Raw genomic sequence first — 25,261 nt, forward strand, 5'->3', positions numbered from 1 at the left:
AAAGCAAGCAATGAAAGTGAAATAACAGCTTCACATATATATAAATATGTAGCGGACAAATTTGCGAGGCGCACGAGTGATAAATGCAGACTCAATCTTTGGACGTAAACACCTAAACCAATGTACAAAGTGAAATAAGGGCATCTAAACCATGTACAACATTATAAATAATGTAATGCCAAGACTTGTAAGAGAGAATAGATTTCATCCATACGAACAAGAACCGTTCCCTCTGACCAGTCATACTCCAACCAGACTCTGGAAAACTTCGAGATCACAGCACTGCAATAACCGTAGGAGTGGACCTCGTTTCCCTGTAGACCTGCAGAGAGGCTAACTGAGGATGGTGCTAGTGACGCCGACACTGCACAAATCTCTCAGTAATTAAGGGATATTGCATCAATTCTCCATCTCTTGCTACAACGATTTATATTCCTCAATCAACCGTGACGCATGGAGACGGGATGTAGGAACCATAGTGCATCCTAGGCTCTGAAGATATGCAATCTGCAACAAGGGAACAAAGCAATTGAATGAGACACCCCAAGCCCCAAGACCATGCCCTTGGTTACAGGCAATATTACTGTGTGGGGGTACTGATTATTGTTAAAATTTGTGACCATTATAAAATCTGTAGCAGCAAATCATGTGCATGATAAGTAATGTTTTCCCTATATTTAATCGAAGATTGACCAAAACAAGTGAAAGAAACACCATTAAGGAAAACCTAGTCCCGTCAAGCTTTATTTATTATAAACCACTAAATAGTACAAACGATGGTGGATATGACTAAGACATAAGAAGATAAAGAACTGGCAATAATATGTGGCGACTAAGTACTTATCCAGTAGCTAGCAACTATATTCAAACTGTTCCCATCTTATTTAAAGCATACTTGCGGATGTCTTGCACTGTCCACGTCTTCTCCCTAAGTTTGAAGAGAACACACAGAGTTGCTTATAGATTTCAAATTAAGTACATACGTTTGTCTGTTAATGCGTTATAGTTGGTTAAACTTACAATTCCGTCATTGTTCTTGTAAACTGTAAAGGCAAAGAGTATAAAACAAAAGAAGATGAGGGAATAACAAATTCTGCATACCTGTTTGGGAGTTGGTGCTGATGAACCCATTGCACTTTCAATCCGTAGTTTTTGGAAGTGCTCCTACGAGGGAAAATGTGTGATTAACAAGTAAAGAATAACCATCTTGGGAAACAGCACAAAACAAACACTAAGCTTTCTTCGTCTTCTTATTCTTTTAAGTGTACTGGGAATAGGGAAAGGCTCATGAACAGGAAAAAGGAAAAGGATGGATTGCCCATAACCTCATCCATCCGCATTGTGCTTATGAAATCTGTAAGGCCTTGTGATTTTTAATAATTAATTTGGACCAATTACGGGCTTTAATGACGTAACTAAAGTAACCCCGAGGTGTATGCGGACCATACGAGGGTAGTGAACTAATTGGGACAAGGTAGAATATGTATATGCTACAAGTTGGAATGTGTTTGAAATGGAAATATTGACCAAAAATAGAAGGAGAAATGGAAAAGAACTAAGGTAAGTCCCAGAGCTGCCTCACGCCAGCCCTTGAGTCGCGATGAGGCTGGCCAGGAGCCCAGGATGCCTCGCCAAAGGCTTTGCGCGCTGCACGAGTGCTAGCGAGTGAGGCCCCAGGAAAATTTGTGCTGCACGAGTGCTAGCAAAGCAGGCCCCAGGAAAATGGTTGAGGCAGAATACTTCAGGCGCATGATGTCTCTCGCTACGTGATCTCCCATTCCATTCCTGGGCTATAATAAGCTCAGTTACAGGAAGCGAGAGTAATTATGAGATTTTGAGTTAGGACTTTTATCTACAAGAGGAATCCGAATCAAGGGGGATTCCTACCACTTTAAGGTTAGTATTCAATTATGTTTTATGATAATTTTGCTCCATAACCACAATTAAAAACACTATTATAACTTGAAATTACTAGAATCTCCTCAAATCTTCAAAGTTGTCAAGAACACCCACAAGTTGGATTGTCATGATTTAGTCAAGTTGATGTAATTCCATCACCTCAACCCTGGTGATTTCTTCCCATCTTCCAAGCCTTGGTGGATAGAGTTACTCGGTATTATGTTGGTGGGAGGTAGCACGGTTATTTAAAAAAAAAGAGGAATGATGGTAGATGGTATTTATGGTGTTGTTTGCAGTGGCGGAGCCAGGATTTTCACAAAGGGGGTTCAAAGTATGAAAAAGTAAACACACGAAGACGTCAAAGGAGGTTCAACGTCTACTATATATACATTAAAAATAATTTTAGTCATGTTTTGGGTTCGGATGAACCCCCTTGGCCCTTACTCCCTCCGCCCCTGGTTGGTTGGAGGTTGGAAATTGATACTAAATGAACCCTAGTTATGGTCATTAATGATGGTTGGTAGAAAATTGAGGAGGATGAAGAATAGTGATCGGGTTTTAGAAATTATTAATTGTAATGACCTTAATGTCAATAATGACTCAACAAAAGTACAAGAATTGGACGGGTGAACTACATTACACCTAAATGGGCCGAATTTGATGGTTTGGAATGCTTGAGCCAATAGTTATTGATTGTTGAGCTAAGATAAGAAGTACAATGATCGAGTTGAGTCCAATTAATGTAGATCGTGAGATGACGAACACCTCCGAGCATTAATTAGATTGAGTAAATGTTTGAGGTAAGTAGAGATGTACCTCACCTTAGGCTTTCCTCAAAATTCATGCCTTCTAAATTTTAAAAATGTTTCAAATGTTAATATGTTTGTAGAGAACAAGCATACATCATCTGATTTTACTAAAGTCTTGTTTCAAATGCCAGTTTGACATGATGTAAGTGTTTCCCATATTGTTTCAAGTATTGCATTGAATGTTTCCATTGAGAATGATTTCATGAATGGAATACATTTCCATCTGAGCTAAAAGTACGTTTGAAACACTTACATTATGTTTTCACGAGACCAATGGTATGTTGGGAAACAAGAACATTGTGAGATTAAGTTCGAGGGTCAAAGGTGCCAAATGACGTTATAAATGCTTCTGGGAGTATCCTTAGGTTACTGAGAGGGTATCTGGACATGTGTTCAATTATTAAACTACACATCGGTGTAGGAATGTGGTCAAATGACCATCAAGGAATGGCGGCTACCTTATATAGCAAACCCCTACGTCGAAACCATATGGCATTATGGTGAAATAGCTTAGCCGGTCGGCCAGAGATCAAACACCAGGATGTACACATGGTGGTTTTATAGTTATGTCAGTACTGTTGCTGCTCACAGTTAAAGTTATCATATATGTTATGTTATGAAAAAGTGCTAAGGCTACATGTTCAGTTTTCAAAGTATGTTTAAACCTTTACATGCTTTATTAATTATGAAATTTCTTTAAGGATTTGAATTGCACATCTATTGCCTGATGGTTTATACAAAGCCTTGTCCCATCATTCGAGTAAGGGAGTCTATAATACTTATTGGGTACCAGGAACTTCTACTCGCACTCCTTAGCCGGGGCGGTGTGTTAATATTGAGGTTGCAGGTATGCTATGTGCTAGGCCATCTCCCTCCTCTTCTCAGCTAGATTTTGGTAAGCCCCACATCGGGTTGCCTGGCTCTTATTGTTATTCTTTTGATATAACCGGAGATTTATACCGAGCGATGAGCATTCCTTCATTGGTCGTGTCATGGAGGCTCCATTATGTTGAAGTCTCACATGACATGTCAGAATGATCTATTCTGGTTATATGATAGTACTCCCTCTGTTTCAGTTTATGTGAAGCTACTTGACTAGGCACAGAGTTTACGAAAGAAAGACTTTCAGAATTTGAGATCTTAAACATGCCATAACCTTTTTGTGGCTATAAAAGCTTCTCATTAAGGGTAAAATAAGAAGTTTATTAATTGTTTCTACACTTAAAAAGGGATCATTCTTTTTTAAACGAACTAAAAAGGAAATAGGTTCACATAAATTGAAATGGATGGAGTGTGTATTTCAAATGTTCAGACCATTGGTGCCATGTTTCTGTTTTAAGGAAATGATATTAAACCGTTTATGCTTGTTATCCATGCAGCAGTTATGTCTAGTAAAGAATAATGTTGGTTTGCGTGGTCAAAGTTTAAGGTATCGGTTCCAGTTATGCTCCTACAGATTTGGAGCGTGACATAATCACAGCAACTCTCGAACTTAACTACTGTTTTTCATATGCTTAACAAGCACTATAATGGCAGAATGATGACAATTTATGAATTAATGTGCAAATATGGTCACCATGAATTTATGTTCTCCAGCATGGCCTTTCACTTGTTAATGTAAGTGATTAACTTGCATGAGAACTAAAGGAGATTGGGTTTAAGCTGATACCTGTTTCTCTCTCATTAAGTAAGCACGCTTCTCAGCAGGAATTCTCAACCAGGTCAACACCTAACCGGACAAGAAATCTTTGATAAGAGATGCTAAGTACATTGCGGTTCTTTAGAATAAATCCATACTTGATGTGCTTACAAAACCACGGATAGAGACGTTAACTTACAGATTCAGCATAATGCAAAGCTTCCTCACAAGTTAATGAGGACTTTAAGGCACGTAAAACATCCTGAAAATCAACAAAAAGACATGTGAGCACATTGAACACGTGGAAATAAATTTCAGAAAGATTTAGAGGTAAAACTTGATCACAATTATTCTTTAACTAGTAATGCAGCAGTCAGGTCACAAAATAATATGCCTACTTCACTTCCAGAATTATATCCTCACTAAACCATGCCTAGTCTAAGTAATCAAAGCATAGCTACCATGTAAGTCAACTTTAAAGATGATGAACATAAACTGAATAAATGGAAGTATAGCTACGAGTATCTATGATTTCGACCACATTTTCCTCATCAAGAACATTGAATTGTCAAGCTTCCAAATTTGAGATGAGCCACAATTCAAAATCTTCAAGTTTCCAAATTTCAAATTGAATAGTGAATTTTTTTTAATTAGAAATACGCATGAAAAAGTATGTCCTTCTGTTTAGTATCTTTAAGCTGTGAATAGTAAGAATGAGCATGCATAAGATGGAAGAAACTTGATGGAAACGTGGAATAGTGAGATGAGCTACTTTAAGTGAGAGTCCTAAGTTCTAACTTGAAATTAATGATCTATCGCGCATAATCTTTCTGACTCTCCTATGGCAGATGTCAGTTTTAGGTTCATCCTTTTCTGCACCATAGTACTTGATCAAAGCACAAGCATGCTATGATTAGTGGGGCTAGTGCTGCTTTGGATTTGTCTAGGATGGTCGTTTTAGGCGTGGAATGTGACGATAGAACCCTTGAGGTGGCAGATACTAAGTTTCACAGACAAAGCTGTTTTATTGTTAGGTGGCACATGTTCTTTTTCATATTTTTATTGATTTTCTGAAGATAGAGATTCGACAAGAGGAGAAATGGAGAGTCTGGTACCAAAGGAAACAGAAAGCATCATGCTTCTGGAGACCAGAGGCAACAGTTTCTTGTTATCCTTCCAATAGGCAATAGCCACGCCCCCAATCCCAGAGACTAGTAAATGGCAAAGGGATGGCTACTGAGGCAGAGCCGCAGAAAGCGGGAAGATTTTGGTGGAGAAGAGGTGCAACTGGTGGGCTTCCTAAAATGAGAAATAGATCACTAGTTTTGGTTATCTAATTTTATTTTGGCATTAAGGTCATTTGGTGTTGGCAATAAATATGAGCTTTGACCTTTTAGCAAGGGCATGTGCTGCCCCAAAATAAAAGAAGAATACCAAGGAATGAATTACCAGACTGTCTAGAGTCATGTTATTAATTAATCTGAACTAATGCAGTCAAAATTGAGATGAAGACATGGAGAAAACCAGGGCTAAGACCTTGTGAGTGCTCTTCTTGACTCTAAGGCGCTCATCAATGACAAAACCTACCTGAAAATGCCAAAAAGAACAGATACGTTAAGATCCAACCTTGTGTTACAGTGATGAAATAAACTGCTTCTAAAAACTTCAATGTGGCATGATTCTCGCCATCTGCCAACATCCATAAGCGGGTCTTTGCCTGTGTTGACTAAAGACGCATTGGAATATTAGATAGATGAAGTTAAATGTTAATATTGCTCCCCTTAACTAAGAAATATTACCCAATCATAAAGAAAATAAAACAAATGAAAAACTTTGACCTTGTTAAGCAACCTCTGTGGTTCCTGAAATGCAGGTTTTTTGGCCCATTGATGGAACAAATGAGATACAACTGCTCGGTCTTCCGCATTAAATCTGGGTAGATCAGTTCAGAAATTCAATGAAAGTTAGGCTCAAAATAATGGAACAGGAGTATTCTTATGTCTCTTTGTCCAATCATAAGTGTCCTAATTTACCGTTATCAGGACAAAATAATTCCATGTTATCCTCTCCTTTTTTTTTTTAACAACGGTGGTGTCTCAGTCAGCTTGTGTGATCTCGGCCAGCTTGTGAGCACCTCGACTATTCTATCGAGTACCTACTAGCTCCCAGCCTCCCACCCACACATGTACAAGGTAAACTCTATCAACCAAGGCTTAATCAGATGGGAAGAAATCACCTAGTGTTTTTTGCCTCCGCTGAGATTTGTAATTCCATGTTATCTAACAGACTCATGTCACCTTTCACATAATAAGCTATTGCAAATTTTGCAGGCTCCATTTGTTATAAACAAAACAAATTGTAGGCTATTTTACTAATCAACAAGTACGACCAACGGTAAAGTGAGCCTGATATGTCACAAGTAAACCTTGAACACTCGTTTATTTAAATAAACAAACTGAGTTTGAGCCCACTGTCAGGCTCATTTAACATGAGTCAAGCTTGTGAAAGATTGACTTAACTTGTTTACTCTTCACAAATTCTCAGAAAACTTGGATTTTTATATACTCCCTCTGTTTTATTTTATGTGAACCCATTTGGCTGGGCACGGAGTTTACGAAAGAAGAGAAGACTTTTAAACTTGTGGTGTTAAATGAGTCTCATATATTTTGTGTGGTTATAAATCATTGCATAAAGGTAAATTGTTTCCAAATATAGAAAGAGGCCATTCATTTGGCACGGACTAATAGGGAAATAGGTTCACATAAATTGAAACGGAGCGAGTATCATTTGTTACTTGATAAGAAATTCCCATTTGTCATGTATTTAGCATGTAACGCTAGTCTTGTTTCCATTTAAAATTTTCTTTATTGGCTCATTCGGACAACTTAGACAATACAAGCAAACTCTACATCAACCAACTACAAGAACGGGCTCGAGTTCGAGCTAGTAGAAACTTGACAGAGTGAAGTTGCCTCATTAAAGGGTAAGTTCAATTCAGCTCGCTTACAGCTCTAAGTATGACAATCAATTTGGGACAAGGGAACTAATATCTTTATCTACTCATCAAGATGATTAAATGAAGAAAACCTTTTTAGGAAGATTTTGGAATTGCATAGCTCCATTGTGTCAATTGACTCTTTGGACATTCCGTCAACTGGATCACTGAGAGGATCATCTAGTGGTATTCTATGATCAATAGGTTCCACCTTTTCGGTTGAACCACTCTGAAGAGTTTCCTCCTGGAGTTTTTGGTGATTGGTCAGCTCTTCCTATAAGAAAAGACTGTTAGCAAGAAGGTATTTGTTTGATCTACAAGGAAAAACAGGAAAAGCAAATTAAGCATGCAATGACAGTTGCTCTACTTTACTCATAATAAAATTGGCAAAAGTGCAAGGTAGTGATTGAAAACCCATTAGCTCCAGATGAATTAATTTTAATATGTGTTTACATATCAAATATTAAGCAAGTCAAACAAGCAAAATCATCTTTAAACAGGTAATAGAAGTGGTAAGTTGCAATCTCTGCAGAAAGTCAAGGAGCATCTTGTCCACCAAAAAATGATAGTGGATTGGATGAGTTGCTATAGACTAAGGCGGTGTTTGTTTTACAGTTTCCAAAAACTGTCTCCAAACTCATTTTGAGTTTTTGGAGAAAACGTTTGTTGAGTTGTGTTTGCAAAAAGAAAGTATCAACATTCTTTGAAGATTTCTAAACTCTTTTAACTCAGAAGCTCTAAAAACAAGCTTTTGAGTTTTAAAGATCTAAAAAAAATGAGTTTCAAAATCTTCCAAAATACTTTAATCATTTTGCAAAACAACTCCGACAACCACATTTTGCAAAAACTCAAAAGCAAACTCAGGTTGTGGAAACTTCAAACAAACGTCACATAAAAGGTTTCATGGGCAATGAGGTAACTTATTTTAATTAATAATCTTATCTGGATGCTTATTTATCAAAAATATAATCTTAATCAGACTATTGCGATAGAAAACAGAATGTTGTAAAAAAGAATAGGATCTTTTTCAGCTTCCAGCACATGCTAATTTATCAAAACAAAGCAATTCAATTTAAGAAGTATTTTACTTCAAACTTTTGGGATAACAGCCATAAAGATGAGCTTATTAACTTGCATATTAGAAGCTTATGCAGATCAATTAAGAGTTGATTTGTTAATCACTTCGTTGGATGTCTGTATTTGAAGTTTGAATGTTATGTCCCATATTTTCATACATTGGGACGTTTTAAACTAAACGTGACAAGTTAAAGACAAGACTATTTTAAGATACGAAGTAGAGATTTTAACTTCCGGTTTCGTTTCAAGTCATAATTTAACTACAATTTCGTTTGGCATTGATATATTAATGGAAAATTGGGATTAAACTAACCATAAGTGGGATTGGGAACAAAAAAAAATCTGCCCATATTTTTTTCCATGTGTAGCCGTGTAGATTAGTGCCATGGTCAAAGGTTATTGACCCAAGATTAGTGTGGTACACATGTCCAAGTCTTGTAGGGAATACACATAGTGAAAAATCTGATTCACTCCACAACTCACTACATAATTTCAACACTTACAAGTTAAGAACACATAGAGAGAGAAAGAGAAACTCTTGACCTAGAGCTAGCCGAGAGTGAGGTCCAAATTTGCTCCAAAAAAAAAAAGAAATCAGTTTTCTTCCTCAAATCAACTCCTCATTTAGTGTACAATAATATGTAGTAGTTGTTGAAACGAAACAAAGAAGTGTAGCACCTCAATAGTGTTGAAGATTCGGCCAAAGTGAAGAACAAGATTGTAAGGTAAGAATGCTTATTGTTCTTGTGTTTCATGACGATTTGAATGTATAGTTCATGCATGTTGTTGTTGGATTGTTGTTGTAGTTGAAGTAGAGAGTTAGCCATGAGTATTGGTGAAGTCATGGTTGATTTCATTTTGCTTGTATTGTTGATGAATTGAATATGTATCAACATAGGTAAATGAACAAAGATTGTAGAAGTTTGTTTGTGATGTGGCATGTTGGATATTGGACTGTTTTTCTAAAAATTAAAATGAGTCGTGTGTTGAAGACTCTAATGAAATCATGTTTAATCTTCTTGTACATGTATTGGAAATGGATTGAATGTGTTGTAGTTTGGATAAAAGGATGAAAATCATGAAGTTGTTGGAATAGTGTTGAAGCCGTGTAAAGGGACTGTTTTAGGGGAGATTATGGACTGTTTTGTGTCACATTTTGATTGTTGTTGTTATGGACATTGTGGTGTATTGTATGCATGTTGAATATGTGAATTAAGGTGTTAAAGAAATGAATTATGTTGAAGCATACAAGCAGTCCAAAACAGTGGACTGTTTTAGTGCTAGAAGTGAATTTGTATGTGTTGAGTGTTGATTCTTGTTGTGAACGTTTAGTGAAAGTGAAGTGCAATGATTCAGGTCGAAATTGGAAGGATTTGTGGGCTGTTATAAGAATGGAAATGATGCTAAAACAGTTCCAAGAATCATGAAAGTAATGTCATTAAACATGTTGTTGTCGTTGTAAGGTTTTAGTGTCGACAATGTAGCTATTCGCGTACGAATTTGGTGATATATTTATCGTGTGACTGCTGGTCGTATTTTACTGAAATTATATGAAATGAAGACATGAAATAATGTGTAAGAATCATATGTGGTTTGCTTGGTATGTTCGTAAACGTTTGCAAGAATTCCGGGCACCTTTATGTTGTTGGTTAGGGACTGTTTTGGGCGTGTTGATTGGTTAGGGACTGTTTTGGGCATGTTGTGGTTAGGAACTGTTTTGGAAATGTTGTCTTCTTTAAATTGGAAAGACTAATGATAGTTAAGAATATATATTGTATTTACGTTGTTTGGGTTGTTGTAAAGTTGTTACACGAAAACGTTAAGGCTATGGATTATTAGGAGTAACTTGAGAATGTAGTAGCCGTATGTGAATCGTTATGGAATGTTGTATTTGGAATGTTATGTGGGCTGTCCGGATTGGTATTGAACATATGATTATTGATGTTGGATTGGTTGTATGTAGTTGGTTTGAATGCGAACGAAACGTCGTTTAAACGTTAGAAAGGGATTGTGAGCGTCAAAATACGTATTAAATTCCTTTGTAGACTAATTGTAGCTCTTGATATCTTGATATAGGATAAGTGTTATTGGGCAGCAAGTACAAGTATAATACGACTAAACGCTAAAGGTATGTAAAGCCTATTCTTTCTTTCTTTTGGCATGTCCTAGACGTAAGTATGAAACGATATGAACCTTGGGGTAAATTCTACTCTCTAGTTCCATGCATGACTTATGATTCTATATTTCCTTAATGCTATTGTCACAAGCCTACTATATGATTGACTAATGAATGATGTATAGAAGTTCCTACTCTTAAAGAATTGCACAAATAGAGGCATACTTGACTTTCAAAAGCTATACCATGTTAAGTTGGTACATGTACACGAAATCTGAAACGTTTCTTGTTATAGTTTGTTATGAGACTTAAAAAGAACTGAATATGAATATTATTTTGACACTTTAGAGCTGGTTAGTGCTTGTCCATTGAGTCTCAAAGAATTAATTGCATATATGTGGTTGCTTATTATTCTGCTCGTGCTTACCGCTATATCCTTCACTGAGTCCCGGGCCAGGACACGTTCTCGTGCGCATATTTACTATATTAATCACCGAGTCCCTCACTAGAGGGCCGGGACACGTTATATATATATATATATGATGATATGATAATATGATGATGTGATGATATGATGATATGGAGATGGTGGCCAGGAGGGCATATTCCCTATTACCGAGTCCCTTATTAAAGGGCCGGGACACGTCTATGTTTATGTTTATGATGCTATGATTTTAATTACCGAGTCCCTCATTAAAGGGCCGGGACACGTTATATATATATGTTATATACAGAATGATTATGCAGCTTTGATTACAAAACTCTATAACGATATTGATATGAGAATGATACAGATGAAATATGTCCAAAGGCAAGTTTTATGAATTTCTGATTGTTGCATTGGGTCCTACATACTTTGTCTCCTTATGAGTCTATTACTACATTTCATGCTTTACATGCTCAGTACATATTCCGTACTGACCCCCTTTCTTCGGGGGGCTGCGTTCATGCCCGCAGGTACAGACGCTCGTTTTGGAGATCCGTCAGCTTAGGGTACCTATTCAGCTATTTTGGACTGCTCCTTTGTTCCGGAGCCTAGCCTGTGGTATAACTTCCTTTTATGGTATATATAAGTGTTTACTCGGGGTACGACGGGGCCCTATCCCGTCATATGATACTATCACTACTCTTAGAGGTCTGTGGACATCTGTGTGGGTCTGTATATAGTTGTTGTTGCGTTGTATGAACATGACTTATGTTTGGGGCGTACCCATTCATGATGGCAGCCTTGTCGGCTTGCATATGTGTGTATGTTTGGAATGTTGCGTGTAGTGGCAGCCTTGTCGGCTTGCGTATATATATATATATGTGTTGTTGTTGAAAAGTTTTAACTCCTCAGAAGACATCTGCATATGACATACAGAATTGTGACAGCTTTAGAATAACGTCCTGTCTTTTCTAAACAAATGAGTTCATGATATGCTAGCTGTAAATGACTATAGTTAACAAGTGACATGAGTGTCCAATTCGGGCACTAGTCACGGCTACGGGGTTGGGTCGTGACATTGAAGTTGAAGAAGTGTTTGTGGTTTCATTTGTTCTGGCTATTCTCATTAATAAAATCTTTACTAACATTGGTTACCTTTGACTCCAAAAAAAAAAAAAAGCCTTTACTAACGTACAAAAATGGAACAAAGTGGCAAGATAGGGCACCAAGCAAGTAAGAAAGCCCAATGGATTGAGAAAGGTTGCAGTTTTCGGCCAGAAACAACATTTACAAGACATTTATAACTGAAACACATTCTACCTGGGTCTCTTGAAGATGACGAGGAATTTCTCTCAGAAAACGTGAAGGTTGAAGAACCTGAAAGCAAGTGTGTATAGACTTGAGAAAGGAATAATAAAGACAAGTATCAGCAAGAGCAAGCTGTTCATCACACCTGCCAATTTGTATCCATAATTACATACAAAATGAAAAGCTTTTTCCGTGCACGAGTCATTGCCACATATAGTAAGCGTCTCTCCTCCTAAAGTTGCAAAGAACCAAAAAAAAAAAAATGTTATGTTAGAACTGCATAAAAAAGAGTATTTATTATAGAAGGCACAAATTTACTATAATCGTTCAAATTTCAAAAACATAAATACCTCAATTGAGTTGCTCCTTTCATTTGTGATGCCATTAAATCCATGTAACAAGGGAATCTCAGATTCATTTGCCTGACCAATAGATGCGAGCATAAGCTCCAGATTACCTTTCCCATTGCAAATAATAATGGTGTTATAGAGAATAAAAGATCTCTGATGACTAAAAAGGGTGGGAAGGGGAGTCCACTACCACTCTCCTTGCATGCCCACTTAATGCGAAGTAACATTTGATACACGGAGAATAAGAACAATATTGAAAGCATGGATCTCATATCATACCTTCACTATGAAAACCGTATCCCACTCTAAGCCTTTTGACTACACACAAAATCAAAAGGAAGAAATGAAAAAGGGAAAATCCAATTAATTTTACAAAATATGGACATTGGAATGAAGTATCAGGAAGCAAAATGAAAGAACGTGTTGCTAGAGAATTCAGAAACCTGATGAATTGTCGTGACTGTAACAGAGTCTTTGTTATCATGTCTCCTTGTACGAAAATTTTCACTCTCCCGTTCAGATATATGATCGATAAAAGCTTTCAGTATGTTGCCGCAACCTTGTCCTTCTGCTTTGCATTCACTTTCTCCTTTTATGGGATTCTTATAAGTTTTTAGGAAATCAGACACGTCGTCCAATAGATATTGCAGAACCTGCACCATTAAACAAACAGCTTCTGATGTATTTGCTTGTTTCACTTTGCAACAATTTTTATACAGAGGGGAAATTAAGAAAGAAGATAAAAAAAGTTCAACCAGTAGCATGCATTAGCAATGAACAAACCAAAAGGAACAAGACCACAAAAGAACATATTACACTTACAGGTCTAACATCATGATCTTCGTTAAGCAACTTTCCTCCATCATTATCATGAACTGCCCGCTGTTCAAGAAGGTACTTCTACAGAATGGAAGTCACATGTGAAAAGATTAAGATTCTTATAGTATAAAAGCTGTAATTTGAAAAGGCACTGTTATTAGCTTGAAATAGACACTTTTTTAATGGAAAGAAACTTTCATTAGCTTGAAATAATCAAAATTAATAAATAGATGATGGAGGTAATGAGCTACTGACTAAGATTTGATTTGACAAAGAAGTGAGAGATTCTCATCGAGATTTCCACGGGCAATTGTAGGGAACTTCTAATCATATACTCCCTCCGTTCTATTTATGCGGCATAGTTTGATTGGACATGAAAGTTTTAAAAAGAAAGGAAGACTTTTGAAATTTGTGGTCTTAAATATGCCATAGCATTTGTGTGGTTATAAAAGCTTGTCATTAAGAGTAAAACAAGAAGTTTAAGTTAAATTATTTGCAAAATTAGAAACCTGTCATTCTTTTGGAATGGGCTAAAAAAGAAATGCTGCCACATAAAATGGAGCGGAGGGAGTATATCTTTCTTTTTCTTTATACAAATATAACTTTTTAGAGTTTGTGTGTTTATAATAGAAGGACCAACCTGGGGTATCATGTTAGCCACTGAAGTAATGACAGCTGAAATTGACTCTTCCTGCAAGTAAAACAAGTAGTAATACCCAAGAATTTCGTCTGAGCAAACCCCATATGACCCTTAAAGTATGAGATATTTCACTGTACACAGATAAATTATCATTTACATCCAAGACTTTATCCAAGAAAGTTTCACTCTGGTAATGAGGAAAATCTCAGCACCAAATTGCACAAATGAAACCCTATATCGTATAAACCAACATCAGCTACATGCATAATCAATCAATGCCTTTTCAGTTGTCCAGATAGATAATCAATTTTGGCAATCCAGCACACATGATAAAATATCAGTAAAGCTTCACATGATTTACACCCAAATAGAGCAGAATTATCCATAAGATTCAAAAACTTACCCTGTTGACGAGTTTCGAAATCATGTCTATCATGAGCAACACCTTCCGCCCTTGAGTCAGTTGACTCCTGTAAATAAATAGAGACAAATTAATAATCCCATTTGGTACAGTCAAGACTAATTCAGAGTAAATTACAAATTAAATGAGCAACTAGGTATTTGAGGCTAGTTGCCTGTGTTGGACTCATTATCAAGCCAAATCAAAGGACCAAAAGCTTGTTCTTTGTTTTCAGAAGACAAGAAAAAGAAACAGAATAACTGTAGGGAGGCAAAGCAGAATATGGAAATCCAGATAGTATTTGAGAAAATGTACAGCCTAGATCATAGCTAGTACTACTAAAAGGATCATTTATCATCGACAGCTTCACAGCAAGGAGTTCTAGAACAAACCTCTTGAATGTGCCAGATACTTTAGCACTAAATATGTCTCGTGCTGCTGAGATGAAACTACTTTTCCTTACAGTAGAAACTTTTTCAATGTGTTCAATTACCTAGGACAGAAAATGTCGAGAAAAGCTTTAATAAAATAGACATTGAACAGCCATAGTGCCCACGCATGAAGCAAAATAGATAGGGAGGACAACCTTCTTTTTTTCTTCTTTTTCTGAAGGCAGTAAGGCCTTGAATACTCTTCGAAATGAACCATCATCGGAACCAGGCAAAGTTGTTCTAAGCATCGCAATGATGGCCCTGACCACCTATTGCATGAACATACTGGGTGAATGTCTATTTAAAAGCATATGAATCTATCTGGCAGTGATTGGAGGTGAGAGATACCTTTTTCCTATAGAAGGCCACACCATGAACATTGAATGGGATTTTTCTATTACGAAATGCTGCTTGAAAGATTTTTCCTGACACCTGTTGTATAACACGAAGCCACGGAGGCAGAAATAGTCAGCCAAAAACCCGCAATTTGTTTTTAAACAAGTTTGCTTTTTCAAAGGGTAAAAGCTTGACCTGCCTCCGGAATAGAACTGCTATGTCACCGAAAGAGGACTTGTCAGTTGTGACATCAGAGGTAATCTCTATTATTTTATCAACAACAAACGAACATTGTGCCTCTTCATTACAGCATTCTTTGACAGTTATCTGCAAAGTGCCATATGTTAAAAGGTACTCCTATCGAGGATGTTTATCTTTATAAGAATGCTAAAATCATTTACCTTAGTTCCAACAGAATTATCCGTAAGAACACGTTTTGATTGGCACCTTTTCGAATTATTTTGTATAAGAAATGATGCAGCTTCTACAATGCAACGCGTGGACCGGTAATTTTTACTAAGTCTGACCTGAACAAAGATTGATATACATCACAAGGAGACTATCAGAACTGTATCCAAAGTTCATATAAACAAGGACTAAAAAGACAAGCTATAATAAAAAGTTTGCCAAACCTCTTTGTGCAAAGGAAAATCTTTCCGAAATGAATCGAATCCAGAGGCATCAGCACCACTAAAACCAAAAATGGACTGCAGAATGATATTGAAAACTCTGAGCAGCAAGGTACTTGAAAGGAAAAAGAAGTAAAGAACTTGTCGTTTCACTGGATAAAGTAAGAAAAGACTAGCTTTACCTGATCTTCATCACCAACAATAGTTATGCGTTTATGCGATGCAAGGATACGTAAAAGTCCATATTGCACGGCACTTGTGTCTTGAAACTCATCAATCACCATTGCTTTCCATAATTCCTGGCACTCTTCAAAAACTTCATTTGAAGAAACGAATATCAAACAGATTCAGACAACTGGGATATCACAATGCACTAGGTTACAGTCTATTATCAAACACTTATGTCAACCTTCTGAAAAATCAGTCAAGAGCTTGACAGAACAACTGATCAGGTCATGGTAATCCAAAGCATTGCATGATTTTAATATATCGTTGTAGCTTAGCAGAACTGCAGCCTGATCAATATTCCAAGATCAGAATAAGGAAATATGAATGACAAAATACCAAAAATCCCTGATTATCGGCTTACTCCAGCTTCATTTCCAATTTTGTAGTAGTCTTCAGGCGTCCTTCCTGCAGACTTGGCCTGTGTTTCAGGGTAAGTGATGTAAGTGCAAATGTAACAACCATTAAGCATGCAACAACACTGTCCTATTTGAATATGAAAGGAAAAAAGTACAGAGGAGAGAGATTTCAGTTTTGACACATAGTATTTATTAATATGCCCAGGAGAAGAGTATAAATATGTTTGATTTGTAAATATTCAAATAGTTCAATAATTTTTTATTTTTTTTGATAGGTTCAAATAGTTCACTTATATGCTATAGACAGAAACTTAATCTTTTCCAAATTAGCATATCCAAATATTGTCACTCCTATGGAGCAGAGTCTGCAGATACTGCATTCTCTAATGGAAATAAAGGTTACTCTTCATGTACCCGGCATAAATGTTAAACATCAAAAGACTGTTGGATTGATACTTCAGATAAACTAGTCAAAGTTGTGTCCTTCTTGTGACAAAATATAGACTTAAAAGACAGCAAGATTTTGTGACCAAACGTAAGTGGAACAGTGTCTTTAGCCCAAAAAACACTTACTTGGGTTACAAACTTTAACCATTTCTTTGATCTCTCCTTGAAATGTTGAGGAGAATTCATGTCATTAAGCTGGCAAAGCTCATCATGAGGTCTGTTTTTCTTATCGTCCAGTAAGCGAACTGCTTCAATGACAGCTCTTCTCTGCTGCCCATGTCCATATATGAGAAATTCAGGTGTTCTGCCTAACCTATTAATGAATTAACATGTGTCTATTTAGACAATTTATCACCGCAAGAAACTGATACATTGCAATGAACTACCTTCTATGTGACAGATAGGTATTAAGCTGAAGAAGAAATCAGATAAAAGATTAGTTGTGAAGGAGAGAGAGAGAGAGAGAGAGAGAGAGAGAGAGAGAGAGAGAGAGAGAGAAACTTCATCAATCAAAAAAGGAGAGAGAGAACTTCCAAACAATGTTTTAGAGGGCTAAGGTGAAGGCGAGGCCTATGCCTTGAGCAAAAGGCGTTAGTTTTTGAACTTCTATTTTTTTAATTTCTAACATAATCAATTATTATACCTATTAAGAGACGGAGAGAGAGAGAGAACGAATACTTCAGGTGATATCGAAATTAATCGAGACTTAAAATAGATCATATCATTAACAATTAATTTGGATCATAATCTTCCAATCCAATTAGCAGGAATACAGTCTGATGTAAGTGTATATCTCTACTTGGCCTTTTAAATCAGTTAGACTACTAACATCCGCGAAAATACGAGATCCTGAACCTAAAATTTTTTCACACGCTTTCCCTATCTCTCTCCGGTCTCCCCCTTCAGCCAACTATACAATCTGATGTAAGTGTATATCTCTACTTGGCCTTTTAAATCAGTTAGACTACTAACATCCCCGAAAATACAAGAGATCCTGAACCTAAAATCTTTTCACACGCTCTCCCTATCTCTCTCCAGTCTCCCCCTTCAGCCACCACATGGAGTTGGATGTAGGTAATGATGTGCTTTGAAGTTCGTTTTCAGTTCCACCATATCAACTTAAAAAAGATTATCCAGTCTTAGCAGGAAGATAACTTCTAAAAGAGAATATGAAGGGACTGGACAGTTTTAAATACAGCAAAAGCCTAACCCAATAATGTTAGACAGTGACAATGGCGGTGAAGGAAGCGTAAAGTAAAATAACTATTCTTTAGCCATTGTTGAAGATGGGAGAAGGTACACAGAATGGATGGGGGAGAAAGTATTGGGACTGCTCATGGACATCGAGCAAGAAGGAAAAAGGGTAAGAGAATGGAGGAAGGAGTCTGTAGTAGGGGAAGGGAGAGAGAAATGAAGTTGGGGAAAGAGGGAGGGAGTAATTTGGTGGTGTACGAGAGGAGGTTCGGAAGCAGGGAGGGATTTGGAACACCGGGAGAGGAGGGGGTCGGGGGAGGGCTAAAAATGCTGTTTATGGAAGTTAAAATCATTTCTTGGAGTGGGAGGGGATGAATGACCCTAACAAAAGGGCAAGCATCACAGCGGGACTTAGAGAATGGGGGCAGATCTTTTGTGAATACAGAAAACTAAGATGGAGGTGAAGACAGATGAGTGTGTGAGAAGTATTTTGGGGGACGGTGGGTGAAGTGTGATTGGAGACTGGGCAGTGGGCAGTGCAGGTGGCATTTTAGTCTTATTCGATGAAAGAAAAATGGAGGTGGTAGAGGTGAGAAAGGGTGACTTCATGATGGGAGTTCGGGTTATAAATTTAGGGAGCAGTGTAGAGTGGGGTTCCGGCAGAGTGTATGGACCGGCTTAAGGAGACAGACCATGGAGATATCTATGACATTTGGGGCACTCCTTCATTTCGGCTTGCGGGGAAGTTGAAAATGCTCAAAGGAGATATAAGCAACGAGGTGTTTGAGAGGGTAGAAATTAAAATGAGGGAGTTCATAAGTGAGCTGGGGGAGGTGGAACAAGTGGAAAGTATGGGGGTACTAGGTGAAGGTAAGAGAGGGAGGGAGGAGGAGATAAAAAACGAGACAGCCTCTTTGGCCATTGCGCAAAAATGAGTTGGAGGCTCAAGAGTGTTGTGGTTAAAAGAAGGGGATGCTAATACTAATTTTTTTCACAGGATAGAGGTAGAAAATAAGAGGAGCAGTCATTTGGAATCTATAGAAGTAAACGGGATGGTGTATGAGGGTGAGGAGGAAGTTAGTGGGGCTATTGTGGGTTTTTATGAACGGTTGTTCAAAGAAAATGTCGACTGGAGAGCTAAGCTAGGGGATGGATTTCAACCAGATAGGGCAGGAATGTGTGAACGGTTGCCGAGGGAGGTTGTAGACAGTTGTGCGAGAGATAATGCTTTAGGACCAGATGGATTCACCTTAGTTTTCTTCCAATAGTGTTGGAGAACCGTTAAGGGAGATCTGATGGAGACCATTGCGACATTCCCAAGAAACTAGAGAATTTCAAAGGAGCCTTCATGTATCATTTATCACTATTGTGCCAAAGAAGGATGGAGCTACGAGCATCAGAGACTACGGACCCATTAGTCTGGTGGGAAGCATCTATAAGATTATATGTAAGGTGTTTTCTAAAATACTTAAGAAAGCGTTGGATGAGACCAAGTCAACTTCCCAGAATGCGTTTGTGAAAGAGAGACAGATGTGGGATGCAGCGCTAGTAGTAAATGAAGTGGTTGACTCTAGAAGAAGAAGGGAGAACCGGGAATTTTATGTAAGCTGGACCTTGAGAAGGATTTTGATGATGTGAACTACGATTTTTTGGATTTCATCATGATGAGGATGGGCTTTGGGCATAAATGGAGAAGATAGATCACATTTTTTTTTTTTTGGTAACATTGGTATTGATAGCACAAGGGCAGTGCTGATGATCACATTTTGCATTTCTAACGCGAGGTTCTCTGTTATGGTGAGTCCTTGCGGGTTCTTTGATAGCTCGAGGGGTTGAGACAAGGGGATCCTTTATCTCTCATGTTATTCATATTGAAAATGGAAGCGTTGAGTAAGATGATGGATAGGGCTGTTGCGGGACGAATATTTAGAGGTTTCAGTGCCTCGTTCAGGGGGCATCCAATCTGGGGGTATCCCATCTTTTATTTTGCGGATCCTTATTTGATTTCAGGTTATCTCAGGGCTCAAGGTCAACCTCGGTAAGTGTGAGATTATACCGGTGGTAAGGTGGGGAACATTGAAGAGTTGGTGCAAGTATTGAGTTGTAAAGTCGGTGCTCTACCCACTACCTACTTGGGGGTGCCGTCGGTGCGTCAAACAAGGATATTGTAGTATGGGCTGCATTGTGCAGAGAGTCCAGAAATAGCTAGCAGGTTGGCAGCAGAAATACCTCTCAGATAGAGGGAACAAGGTGTCGATAAAGAGTACTTTACCTAGTGTTCCTACATACTTCATGTCATTATTGCAAGCCCTAACCACCGTGATTGGTAAGTTGGAAAGACTTCAGCAAAATTTCTTTTGAAATACCCCGGATGGTACAAGTTACATTTAGTGAATAGGAAAGCTGTCACATCATCGATGAAGGGAGGACTTGGAGTGAAAGGTCTTAAGGTGTTCAATAAGGCGCTACTAGGAAAATAAATGTGGAGGTTTGGAGTGGAGGGGAATGTTGTATGGAGGGAAGTGGTAGCGAAGAAATCTGATAAGATGGGGGTGGGGTGGAGGACGAGAAACATTCCAGCTTCGTTTGGACGTGGTCTTTGGAAATTATGAAGGGGTGGGAGGAGTTCAATGGACACATTCTATTCAAGGTGGATGATGGATGTCAGTTCAGTTTTTGGGGGCATAATGGTGTGGGGAGAATGAGTTAAAGTTTGTTTCCCCAATTTATATAGTATATCGTGCCAAAAGAAGATGATGGGACAACAAATGCGTGGGCCACACACAGGGGAAGGTCACTGGGATTAGTGATTCAAAAGGAACCTTCAGGACTGGGAAGTGGAGGAATTCCAAGATCTGGTTGAATTATTATATAAGCAAAATGTTCCTTATGACACTACTGATTTGTGGAGATGACGCGAGAGTAGCGATGGTGTGTTGACTCTCAAATCACATTACCATAGCTTGCTAGTGAGAGAGGAATCAAATTTTCCATAGCAGTCTATTTGGATCTCTGGAAGTGGAGGAATTCCAAGGTCTGGTTGAAATATTATATAAGCAAAATGTTCCTTATGATTGCTGATTTGTGGAGATGACGCGAGAGTAGGGATGGTGTATTTATTGTCATATCACATTACCATAGCTTGCTAGTGAGAGAGGAATCAGATTTTCCATAGCAGTCCATTGAGTGGCAAATATAGTATACAACAACAACAACAACATCCCAGTGAAATCCCACATCGTAGGGTCTGGGGAGGGTAGAGTGTACGCAGACCTGACTCCTACCAAGGTAGGACGGCTGTTTCCGAAAGACCCCCGGCTCAATAAAAGCATAAAAAGAAGTCAGATACGGTTAGATAAGGTTAAGAGATTCGGACAAGAGATTTAAAGCGATATGGAAATGAAATAATGCAAGCGACACAGATAATACAGGATAATCAGAGCACAGAAAATAACCGATAATAGCAGAAATCAGAGCAGATGACACAGGATAACCAAAGCACAGGAAATAACACATAATAACAGATAATAGCATAAATCGGAGCACAAGAAATTATATTGCAATAATGCGACTACTAATAAGAACGGATAACGAGACTATCTACTAGCCTTCTACCCTAATTTGGGTCCTCCAAACCCTCCTATCTAAGGTCATGTCCTCGGTAAGCTGTAATTGCGCCATGTCGTGTCTAATTACCTCTCCCCAATACTTCTTCGGCCTACCCCTACCTCGTCTGAAACCATCCACAAATATAGTATACCAGGTAAAATATGTTACTACAACAGAAGGAGGTACAACTTACCACGGGACAAACACTCTTGAACCATGAAAAAGACAAAAGTCATAGCTCTGCATTAGTCTATATTTTCAGTACAGAAACATGGATTACGGAATTCACTAGCAATAACTTGATCTTAGTATATGACAAACTAACTCAACAACGGTAATAGCCTACATTACCCTGTGCTTTCCGGTTTATGAGTACATTACTCAAAAATTAACGCCAGACCCCAATTGTGGGATTACACTGGGTATGTCGTTGTTGTTGTACTCAATCTATTAATGGTAATTAGTCCAAAACAGTGGCAATCATTGTGTTTCAGAAAATTCAGTATGCAACTTTCTAATTAGATTTCTCTTCTGCCATCTTCTCATAAATGTTTGCTAAACAGCCAAACTTAAAAAGACATGTAAACTGAAGGTATTTGAGCTACATGAGACTCATTTCTTCAACACAAAGAGGCATAGAAAACAAAAGATTTCTACTTTCAGTGTTGAACTGCTAAAATATTTAGGAACCAAGTCAAGATATATGTACTTCTCAGCATGCATGCGGCAAAGTTGCAAAGAGAACGAGTGAAACGTGCTGATCGTGAGCTCTTTTGCTGCTGTCTTCCCTGCAACTCTTCCGATTCTCTCCCTCATTTCAGAAGCTGCTGCTGTTGTAAAAGTCATAGCAAGAATGTTTGATGGACCAATACCCTATAACAACAAGCAAAGGCAGAGAGAGGAAGAGAACTCAAAAGTAAATACTTGACAAGATCCATCACTTGCCAGTCATGGCATTGACAAAAGTATAACGATATGATAGCACTTATAGTCATCACACTACCTTGTGCAGTAGCATCAGGACTCGCCCAACCATTGTAGATGTCTGACATGCAAATAGAAGAAATCAAACAACTATTGACGAAGACAGACAAATTTCATTTTAAACAATGAGAAAGTAAAGACCTTGCCACTTCCTGGTCCAGCAACAATGATTAGAGGGATTGAAATGTCACTACAAGCTGCCTCCTGCTGTCTGTCATTCAGCGACTCTACATACTTTATATAATCCTCAGGCATGTTCCTGATATCTGTTGCCTCCAGCTTGCTCCCAGTATCTGTGGCCTTGGAACTTCTTGGCTCCTCTACTTCACATTCTTGATTACCAGTTGAATTCAGAATGCATTCAAGTTTAAAAGTTTCATCTGAACTGGCAAGATTTGAGTTATCAGGTTCGCTGCTTTTTGATCTTTCTACTTCACTTTCTTGAGTGCCCCTGGATATCAAAATGCATTCATGTCCTGAACTATCACTAGAAATAACGGGATTTAACTTATCCTCCTTGTCCAAGTTGTTTATGTAATGATTTTCAATTGGAACGCTGTTGAACCTCTTCATTTCAGGCTTTCCTTTTGAGTTTTGCTCACATAAAGCATCTATTTCATCCAAAATATGTTCATCAAAATCATCATCTAGCACAGTTGATGAAAAAGATGACTCACCCAAGCCAGAAAATCCAGGTTGCCTCACTGGAGTTTTATATGCATCCAACTCAACCATACTTTCCACTTGAACACTTCCGCCGTTTTCACTTAGTTTAGCTTCAACTGATTCACTTCTGTTGCTAGACAACTTGAAAGTTTCAACTGTTTGAAATTGTGTCTCGCACTTATTCCTTCCATTGATATTGCTATCAAGTTCACTGACTTGTGAGCCCTTAACACTGGTAAAACCAATGAGCATTTTGTTGGAACCCTTCTCAGAGATGGGAGACGGAGTGTTCATCGGAATCTCAGTAAGAGGGAACCTTTTATCACCACCAATCCGATCCGAGGATTCAGTTCTCTGAGCCTTCCCAACTCTAGGACAAGAATAATCAAGAATACCAGATACATCAAAATATTAAACAAAGAAGAAAGATCGTGACAAACATCAAACTTACTCTTGAAGCATGTAACAAGAAATAGAAAACAATTTCCAGATCAACTTTAACTGTTAGTACCTTTATGTTACAAGGTCAATATATACACCGCAAAATTCAAAATTAGAAGAAATCAATGCATTGGAATTGAGTAATCAAGGAGCTATTAAATGATTTCATAACTAAGGGGAAGAATAGGACCCGTTATCAGTGTCATAACCTCTCGATGGGAAATGGAACTTAGATCACGACCTGAACAGACTTACTGAGTGGAATCTTGTCGACAGGCAAATTAATATGGAGGAAGAAATTTTCTACAATTGAGAAGTTGGGGATTCTATGCACAAATTTTGGTTAGTGTAATGATGCGTTCCGAAGTTTTCAATTCCACATCATCAACTTGAAATGGACAGTTTCTCCTTAAGGAACTTCAAATGTTGCCTGACTTTACTTTTCGCAAACATCAAATTCCCCAAATACTTACTCTCTTTTTTTTTTTTTTTTTTAATTCCCCTTTCTTGATTGAATTTTTTCTTTATTCCCCTATCTGATTGAAACCCTAACAAAAAGAATATAGCTAATGTTTCTAATTTATAATTATCAAGAAGAGCAAACACACAATCATTTCGAAAGAAAGGCGTACTTATTGAGGGAACTATTGGAGCAATCATGGAGTGGCCTTTTGCGAGCAAGAAGTGCCTTAGCAGCTCTAAACTTTGAAGAAATTCGAGCTTTCTGTTCCGCCGTTAATCCGCCACCACTAGCCGCCACATTCTCCTTGTTGTTTACCTCTCCACTCATGTTTCTTCTACCCCTTGTTGTATGGTTTTTCTTTACTGTGTTGTGTTTCTTATTTTCCCTCCCATAATCAGAATGGAGGATTATTCAAACTATTATGGGCTGATGACTGAGCCTACTTCTATTGGACCGTGCTTTGGGCGGTACGTCTGGGACATTTGCAATTTCGGAGTGGTCCTTAATTTCATTTTTTTGCACGGATTACCCTTCTTTTGGGGTGGTCTTTAATTTTTGCCCCTCATATTTGTGGTCTTTAAATTTTGCCCTTCGCTTAGATACCTGAGGTTCTGGGTTCGAACCCCCGCTCAGGCATCAAAATAAAAAAAAAAATCGCAAGGCAGGCCTGGGGGGAGTGTATGCCGGATCCGGCATAAAGTACTTAAGGAAAAACTAAAGTTATGCCGAAAGGGGCATAACTTTTCCTCAAGGCATAGTTTAGTTATGTCTTATGGGGCAAAACTTTTCCTTAAGGAACTATTCCTTATGGGGCAGACTTTTAATTAAGGCATAACCAAAAGTATGCCCCATAAGGCAGAACTTTTTCTTAAGGTATAGACTTTGCCTTATAGGGCAAACTTTTAGTTATGCCTTAAGGAAAAATTCCGCCTTATGTGGCATACTATAAAAGTTTGCTCATTAAAAGTATGCCCCCACCGGCATAAACTTGTGAAGGA

At 38.0% G+C, this 25,261-nt stretch overlaps 1 protein-coding gene across 2 annotated transcripts; it reads right to left on the bottom strand.

Moving 5' to 3' along the window:
• Nucleotides 1-11: 11 nt before the first annotated feature.
• LOC132611112 (ATP-dependent DNA helicase SRS2-like protein At4g25120) lies at nucleotides 12-24,743 on the bottom strand. Of its 2 annotated transcripts, XM_060325523.1 has the most exons (29): nucleotides 24,433-24,741; nucleotides 22,835-23,729; nucleotides 22,713-22,754; nucleotides 22,419-22,582; nucleotides 17,033-17,219; nucleotides 16,465-16,521; nucleotides 16,285-16,390; nucleotides 16,058-16,191; nucleotides 15,879-15,953; nucleotides 15,648-15,773; nucleotides 15,442-15,573; nucleotides 15,259-15,342; nucleotides 15,066-15,179; nucleotides 14,872-14,972; nucleotides 14,483-14,549; nucleotides 14,080-14,130; nucleotides 13,443-13,520; nucleotides 13,064-13,273; nucleotides 12,900-12,938; nucleotides 12,621-12,692; nucleotides 12,416-12,502; nucleotides 12,283-12,339; nucleotides 7,435-7,616; nucleotides 6,186-6,279; nucleotides 5,884-5,934; nucleotides 4,547-4,609; nucleotides 4,378-4,437; nucleotides 1,102-1,164; nucleotides 12-507 (listed from the first exon to the last, which is right to left on the bottom strand). In XM_060325523.1, exons 1-29 carry the CDS (start codon nucleotides 24,588-24,590, stop codon nucleotides 418-420), a joined length of 3,639 nt encoding a protein of 1,212 aa, XP_060181506.1. In that variant the 5' UTR covers nucleotides 24,591-24,741; the 3' UTR covers nucleotides 12-417. The 2 variants fall into 2 exon arrangements, 1 of the variants encoding a protein (XP_060181506.1); XR_009571462.1 differs by lacking the exons at nucleotides 12-507; nucleotides 1,102-1,164; nucleotides 4,378-4,437; ... (1 more) ...; nucleotides 5,884-5,934; nucleotides 6,186-6,279 and having other exon boundaries at nucleotides 7,537-7,616; nucleotides 12,621-12,727; nucleotides 24,433-24,743.
• Nucleotides 24,744-25,261: the final 518 nt, after the last annotated feature.

Source organism: Lycium barbarum, chromosome 9, assembly GCF_019175385.1.
Source record: "Lycium barbarum isolate Lr01 chromosome 9, ASM1917538v2, whole genome shotgun sequence".
NCBI classification, from domain to species: domain Eukaryota; kingdom Viridiplantae; phylum Streptophyta; class Magnoliopsida; order Solanales; family Solanaceae; genus Lycium; species Lycium barbarum.

Coding starts and splice junctions, on each gene's coding strand:
- LOC132611112 (XM_060325523.1), bottom strand. CDS start 24,590: ATGAGTGGAGAGGTAAACAACAAGGAGAATGTGGCGGCTAGTGGTGGC. Junction 13,274..13,442: donor AAGATCATGATGTTAGACCT/GTAAGTGTAATA, acceptor TTAATGGTGCAG/GTTCTGCAATATCTATTGGA. Junction 5,935..6,185: donor CACAGAGGTTGCTTAACAAG/GTCAAAGTTTTT, acceptor TGGCATTTTCAG/GTAGGTTTTGTCATTGATGA.